The following is a 6,835-nucleotide window of genomic DNA, read 5'->3' on the forward strand; positions in this document are numbered from 1 at the left end:
GGCTCCAAACTGGGCTCAATTTAAATAAACTCCTTTACCAAACCCTCATGTTTAGATCTTGTTCTTCATCATTCAGGAAAAAATACATTTATACTGTATGTATGTTTTTACAAAAATGTACAATGGCACCACACACACGTCTATCTGTCTATCATATAGATGACAGACAGACAGACAGACAGGTAGATATTTATGCCTGTCTATTGTTTATTCTTGGTTGAAAGAGACTCACAGGTATAAACCACATTTTACACAGTAAATAAGTCAGGATAAGAGACTTTGCTTTGGAAGAAAAACCATGGTAAACACGGGGGCGGTTCCAAGAACAAGACAAGGGGGCGGGTCCAAGAACAAGACAAGGGGGCGGGTCCAAGAACAAGACAAGGGGGCGGGTCCAAGAGCCACATGTCCAAAATGCAAAAACCCAAAGATGTAAGAGTGTTCTCTCAACTTTTGTTCCCATCCCGGTTCTCAGCTCAGTCTTTATATCTCCCATCACCCTCATCATCATCCTCATCAATCACAGGATCCGTCTTTCCATCCGTCCTTCCACCTCTCATCCACACGCGAGCAGTCGAACTGAGGCTTGCCCAGTCGCACGTTGACGCCGTTATGAAGACGACAAAGCCACTGAGAGAGAGCGTGGCGGCTGCTGGTCTCTGGTTGGTCGGATTTCAACCTGAAGACACAAAATGATGCAATGACACAAGCAGAACAAACGCCTGCCTGGAAGATGGAAAAACATCTTATTTGTATTCACGTCCAAATAAAAACACTGCAGTCTCACCTGCCCCGGAGGTCTTCTGCACATTCATCACAGGGGAAGAACTTGGAGAAGAGGTTGATGAACTGGCCCATCTCCTGCTGCTGGTTGGTGGAAGGACGGTCGGGGTAATATGCTGCCATGGTGTGCAGGAAGGACCACGTGTTGCGCCCCAGCTCCTCCCTGTCTAATGGACACTGTGCTTCTTGTTGTGACTGGGACTCGCCAGCTCGGGCCTCCTGGAGGATCACACAGACAATCAAACATGAAGCTGGAAAATCTACTACTACATGCTTATAATGAACTTCCTGTATTGCTGTCATTTGGATACTAGAAACATCGCCCCCTGCTGTCCCTTGGGGTTAGTTGGCTTAGGTTAAGACAGGTTAGTACATAAACATGTCATGCACCACACACAAGAGCCTGACCGACCACATGATAGAAAGGCTGCTCCTGTTATAGAACAGACTAATATTCTTTTAAAGAGCAAAACGCCGCCGGTCTCATTTAAGAAACTCACCACAGACAACTTTCAAAACATCAGCAGAGAGCGGGGATTCCATTTTCTGAAACCGATTGCTACATACCGACATAGCACGTAATATACATCGGTCAAATAACAATATCATGTTCTATAAAGATGACATTAAAACATCTGACGTCAAAGTCAAAGTCCAGAGCGCTGCACTGAACTCGGCTCACCTGTGCTGGAGCCGTCGTTGTCTTCTTGTGGCCCTGCATCCATGACTTAAAGTCCGTACAAGCTCGGCATGGTTTCTTTTTTGGGCCCCCGCTCTGCTCCTGCTCTTTACCGGAGCTTTCCCCCGCCGATGTGCCGGGCACCGGCAGAGGAAACCCAAACTCAGCCGGGTTGGAGGTTGACGCAGCCCTCGGACCTGCGGGCGCAGCCATGTTCGCTGTGAAGATGACCTCAATTAACGTGACGGTTTATTAAAAACAATTGAAAATCGATACCAAATAGATTTGCATATTATCTCATATTTAGTGAACAACGACAACAATTATTAAACGTTAATCTTCCGCAATGCCTTCGCGGAACGATAATATGGGTGAGAAGTATCTGATCCTGTTTGTTCTTGTTTCACCCGGACTCTGATTCAGACGGACCTTCGTTTTCCGGTTGGTGATGTCACTTTCTACTGCACGCCGCCGAGTGTAATCTGTAATAAAGGTTATTTTTCTTACCTTTTACAGCTACTTCAACAGGTGACACTATAATGTCTGCATTTAAATACAAACGGAAAGTTAAAAACAATTATTCCGTGGCTTGTGATTTGTGTGATTTGGCTTGTGATCTGTTTAGTAGTTACACTGCTTAGCTCCTTAGCCGGCTGGAGAAAGAAGCTAATAACTGTGGAGTGACCCGTTACTGTTACTCTTGTGTTACTCTTCTGTTCTCTCTCCTCAGTGTCGCTGTAGCGCCCCCTAACGCGTCATCATGGGGATCTTGGAGAAAATCGCAGAAATAGAGAGAGAAATCTCTCGGACACAGAAAAACAAAGGTAAGGGAGGCGGAGAACTCCCGAGTCTAACTGTTAGCTCTGTCTGTCTGTGTGTGTGTGTGTGTGTGTGTGTGTGTGTGCGTGCGTGCGCGCGCGCGCGCGTGATTGTGCGTGCTGAATGAAGGTGGAAGTAAACACATGAATCTCTAAATCTGAAACTATCCCATCTGAGCACTGGGTCCCACAGGCGCCATGCTGTGACTGATCTTCTTCTCCTCTCCTCTCCTCTCCTCTCCTCTCCAGCCACTGAGTACCATCTGGGCCTGCTGAAGGCCAAGCTAGCAAAATACAGAGCTCAGCTGCTTGAGCCGTCCAAGTCGTCCGGGGCTAAAGGCGAAGGCTTCGACGTGATGAAGTCGGGAGACGCTCGTGTCGCTCTGATTGGTTTCCCCTCTGTGGGTAAGGTGAGTGGATATGAAGGGAGAGCTGGATTCTCTGTGACCTCCTTTCCTTTCCTCTCCCCCGTCCTTCTCTCTCCTCTCTGTTGTTCCATGGTTTGTAAACATGTGGTTAAATACTGAAGCTGCAAACGCTGACACACAACAGAAGCTTGTTAAATCTCATCTCTCTCTCCTCCTCCTCTTCTCTCTTCTCCTCTTCTCTCCCTCCTGTCCCCTTCAGTCCACCTTTCTCAGTCTGATGACATCCACAGCCAGTGAAGCTGCGTCCTACGAGTTCACCACCCTGACCTGCATCCCTGGAGTCATAGAGGTCAATACAAGCACACACACACACACACACACTCTGCTGGAGTATTTGGATACTTGTTTGTTACGTAAGCGAGTGTTTGAAGACATAAACATTTAGTAACTCAGCCTGGGTTCATGCTTAGGTTACTTTGACTCGTCCATGTTGTGTTCAACCGACACACACACACACGGGGAATAGAACTGAAGCCATTTCTATCACTCTAAACATCATAGATCACCTTTTATTTCCCACAGCTGGAAATCACAAACTGAAGCTTCAATGCTTCATTACTAACTTACTGTTGAGATGTTACAGTTCTGTTGCCATGTGATCAAACGTCACAAGGACCTGAGTCTTTATTTAAACCGCCTCTGCTTTTTGTTCTTCTTCAGTACAAAGGAGCGAACATCCAGCTGTTAGATTTACCAGGAATCATCGAGGGTGCTGCCCAAGGTAAGAGGAAGTCCAGAGTTCCTGCGTCCTAAACCAGATGTAGAGTTCATGGAGTGTTAAGATGTTTACAGGCTTAAGGGAAATGAGTCCTAAGGCTTGGTGAGGATAAGTGTGCTCCCTGTGAGTGACACCATGGAGATCCATCAGTTTGTATCTTAGGTGTTTATTAAGTCAGTCAGCATTAAATGAAGACTCACCGCACTTTAACCCTTTGTAGGTAAGGGCAGAGGTCGGCAGGTCATCGCCGTCGCCAGGACAGCAGACGTGGTCATCATGATGTTGGACGCCACGAAGGGCGAGGTTCAGAGGTGTGTGTGTGTGTGTGTGTGTGTGTGTGTGTGTGTGTGTGTGTGTGTGTGTGTGTGTGTGTGTGTGTGTGTGTGTGTGTGTCTGTGTCTGTGTGTGTGTGTGTGTGTCACAAATGTGGCTTTTTAACATGGATCGTTGTCTCTCTTTTATAGAATACTGCTAGAGAAAGAGCTGGAGTCTGTGGGCATCAGACTGAACAGGAGCAAACCAAATATTTATTTCAAGGTACAGTTTCTCCCACCTCTCTCTCTCTCTCTCCCTCAGACACAGACTGAACTTTGGCGCGCCGGGGCCTCAGACACGATAACAAACCCTTGAGTCTTCACACTAACTTGCTTCTCTCTCCCTGCAGCCCAAGAAAGGTGGAGGCCTCTCCTATAACTCCACCGTCCCTCTGACTCACTGCTCAGAGAAGCTGGTGCAGCTCATCCTGCACGAATACAGTATCCTTCACTCTGCAGGGGTGGGTGGGTGTGTGTGTGTGTGTGTGTGTGTGTGTGTGTGTGTGTGTGTGTGTCTGTGTGTGTGTGTGTGTGTGTGTGTGTGTGTGTGTGTCTCTGTGTGTGTGTTTGTGTATCTTTGTGTGTGTGTCTCTGTCTGTGTGTGTGTGTGTGTCTCTCTTTATGTGTGTGTGTTTGTGTCTCTGTGTGTGTGTGTCTCTGTGTGTGTGTCTGTTTGTGCGTCTCTGTGTGTGTGTGTCTCTTTGTGTGTGTGTTTGTGTCTCTGTGTGTTTGTGTCTCTGTCTCTCCTTGTCATGTGTGTGAGCCTGTTGTATCTTTAACCCTCCTCCTCCTCAGAAATCTTTAATGCAGAGGTCCTCTTCAGGGAGGACTCCACACCAGACGACTTCATCGATGTCATCGTGGGGAACAGAGTTTACATGCCGTGCCTTTATGTACGCACACATGTTTGTGTTAGTGAAAGAGTTGGAGACAGGAGGAGGTGTGGCGTGTTGTCATGTTGTGATGTTCTCCGCTCCTGTTTGTGATTGACAGGTGTACAACAAGGTGGATCAGATCTCCATAGAGGATGTGGATCGCCTGGCTCGCAGAGATAACAGTGTCGTCATCAGGTCAGTTACATCTGTGTGTGTGTGTGTGTGTGCGTGTGTGTGTGTGTGTTTTGAGTGTGCTTGATGTGAGGTCTGAGCTGCTCTCTGGTTTTGTTTGTGTCGCTCAGTTGTGGGATGAAGCTCAACCTGGATTACCTTCTGGAAAGTTTGTGGGAATACCTGGCTCTGATCTGCATTTATACCAAGAAGAGAGGAGGTACACACACACACAAACACACACACACACACACACACACACACACACATTTCCACACTCAATGGATTCACACACCCATAGATGCATTGATTCAAATTCTATGTTTGCATTTATTTATTTATTTATTTATTAGAGCGCCCAGATTTCAGTGATGCCATCATCATGAGAAGAGCAGCATCTGTAGAACATGTGGTGAGTGAAACACACACACACACACACACACACACACACACACACACACACACACACACACACACACACACACACACACACACAGAGTTTATTCTAAGCTCATCTCTTTGCTTTGCCTCCTCTCTGCAGTGCCATCGGATCCACAGAACTTTAGTCGGCCAGTTCAAATACGCCCTGGTCTGGGTGAGTATCTTCCTCTCTTGGCTGCATTTGACCTTTTAGAGACGTTGACTCATTTTGTTTTCATCCCCACAAACTGTTTGACCCCCCGGACACTGATCTGGAGAGTGTATCGGGGGTCACAGAGGTACAGTGAGCGCTCTGTGGCATTTTAGGCTGCTTGGTCCCTCTCTGCTTTAAAAACAACTCCACTGTGAACACCTTCATACTTGATGTCTATGATTTGTTCTCTATGTATACCTCCTCCATGCTCCTCCTCTTGGCACCTAAGTCCTGTTGTTCATCTAGATCTTGTCTGTCTGTCCGTCTGTCTGTCTTCCAGGGGACCAGCACCAAGTACAGCCCTCAGAGGGTCGGGCTGACGCACATCATGGAGCACGAGGACGTCATCCAGATCGTCAAGAAGTAAACTCATCCTCCGCCTGGACAGAGGAGAGGCCGGGCTGTAAGGACGGAGGCTCAGCTGAAGGCGTTTCAACGGCAACGCAGTTTAGAGATCGCATTGTACAGAAGAGCTGAAATCATCACAATTCTTATTTTGTATATGACAAACAATGTGTCGAGCCAGAATAGATGAGTTGTGGATGACAGATGGTTTATTTGACCTTTTAAAGACGAGGAGTCCAATCATTCAAAGAGAAAGAAACAACAGAATAAAGTCCATCACACTTTAAACTCCTCCCTATTATTCTTTCCTCCCTGTCTGCTCAGTCCCAGCTCTCTGTCTGTACGCTCAGCATCACACCTATCACCCTGTGTCTCCCTCTCTGCCTGCCTTAACCTTGTTTTGAATAAAGTGAGAGCAGTGGCAGATCTGAAGTGAACTCTGCAGAGATCAGTCAAGGCCTTTTTTCATTCCATCCAAGTGTCGCAGCTAAACTGGCTGAACTCTTAAGCTCATTCCTATTTGCAGGAGTCAACATGAGGTCATGAGACGCTTCCACAGAGTCGACTTAGTGAGAGAATGTGGAGAAGATGTTCCCTTACAGTAAATAGAGGCTGGCCAATACCTTAAATGTCCCTTAAAGTGTGTTTGTCTCCTCCTTAGACCTCTGTCCCCTGCTCATATTTGTTCTTATAGAGGATAAAGCAAACATGTTGTGTCTCTTGTGGGTGTAAGAACGACACAAACAAACAAATGTATGCGAAATGTCCTTGTGTGTTTAGTAGACCGGCAGCTTCTTGGTCACCAGAGCTCCATTAGAATGGCCTTAAAGTACAAAGGGACATTGATAAACAAACGTTTGCCACAGTTTTCTGTTTTCTATTGTTTGATCCCTCAGCTGTCAAGCAGGTGCATGTTGCTGACCTTTGACCCCCTCCCCTCTACTGCCCGGCTGTTTAGGGCGGAACGTCTCTGCGCTCCCAGGCAGGCTCGCCATTTTCATTTCCAGAAAGTATTGACTCCAGCCAGTGCTCCCCATTCACTGGCACACACACACACACACACACAATGG

General features: G+C 47.1%; 2 protein-coding genes across 3 annotated transcripts; one reads left to right on the forward strand and one right to left on the reverse strand.

Annotated features, from left to right (window-relative positions):
- Window positions 1–45: 45 nt before the first annotated feature.
- On the reverse strand, window positions 46–1,684 carry gfer (growth factor, augmenter of liver regeneration (ERV1 homolog, S. cerevisiae)). The gene is made up of 3 exons (XM_076150153.1): window positions 1,466–1,684; window positions 788–1,002; window positions 46–679 (listed from the first exon to the last, which is right to left on the reverse strand). Exons 1-3 carry the CDS (start codon window positions 1,673–1,675, stop codon window positions 517–519), a joined length of 588 nt encoding a protein of 195 aa, XP_076006268.1. The 5' UTR covers window positions 1,676–1,684; the 3' UTR covers window positions 46–516.
- Window positions 1,683–6,047, forward strand: drg2 (developmentally regulated GTP binding protein 2). Of its 2 annotated transcripts, none has more exons than XM_076150151.1 (14): window positions 1,683–1,990; window positions 2,193–2,286; window positions 2,530–2,690; window positions 2,908–2,997; window positions 3,369–3,429; window positions 3,647–3,737; window positions 3,891–3,963; window positions 4,091–4,181; window positions 4,536–4,633; window positions 4,734–4,810; window positions 4,918–5,006; window positions 5,140–5,198; window positions 5,328–5,381; window positions 5,701–6,047. In XM_076150151.1, exons 2-14 carry the CDS (start codon window positions 2,223–2,225, stop codon window positions 5,785–5,787), a joined length of 1,095 nt encoding a protein of 364 aa, XP_076006266.1. In that variant the 5' UTR covers window positions 1,683–1,990; window positions 2,193–2,222; the 3' UTR covers window positions 5,788–6,047. The 2 variants fall into 2 exon arrangements, with proteins under 2 accessions (XP_076006266.1, XP_076006267.1); XM_076150152.1 differs by having other exon boundaries at window positions 1,683–1,955.
- Window positions 6,048–6,835: the final 788 nt, after the last annotated feature.

The sequence above is a fragment of the Genypterus blacodes genome, unplaced genomic scaffold (assembly GCF_046128005.1).
Source record: "Genypterus blacodes isolate CSIRO-AG114 ecotype Tasmania unplaced genomic scaffold, CSIRO-AGI_Gbla_v1 ptg000051l_1, whole genome shotgun sequence".
NCBI classification, from domain to species: Eukaryota; Metazoa; Chordata; class Actinopteri; order Ophidiiformes; family Ophidiidae; genus Genypterus; species Genypterus blacodes.

Excerpts from the sequence above, each read along its gene's own strand:
- gfer (XM_076150153.1), bottom strand. The coding sequence starts at position 1,675 with ATGGCTGCGCCCGCAGGTCCGAGGGCTGCGTCAACCTCCAACCCGGCT. Across the intron at positions 1,003-1,465 it reads CAACGACGGCTCCAGCACAG|GAGGCCCGAGCTGGCGAGTC; the intron begins GTGAGCCGAGTT and ends GTGATCCTCCAG. Across the intron at positions 680-787 it reads GCAGAAGACCTCCGGGGCAG|GTTGAAATCCGACCAACCAG; the intron begins GTGAGACTGCAG and ends TTGTGTCTTCAG.
- drg2 (XM_076150151.1), top strand. The coding sequence starts at position 2,223 with ATGGGGATCTTGGAGAAAATCGCAGAAATAGAGAGAGAAATCTCTCGG. Across the intron at positions 4,182-4,535 it reads GCTCATCCTGCACGAATACA|AAATCTTTAATGCAGAGGTC; the intron begins GTATCCTTCACT and ends CCTCCTCCTCAG. Across the intron at positions 4,811-4,917 it reads GATAACAGTGTCGTCATCAG|TTGTGGGATGAAGCTCAACC; the intron begins GTCAGTTACATC and ends TGTGTCGCTCAG.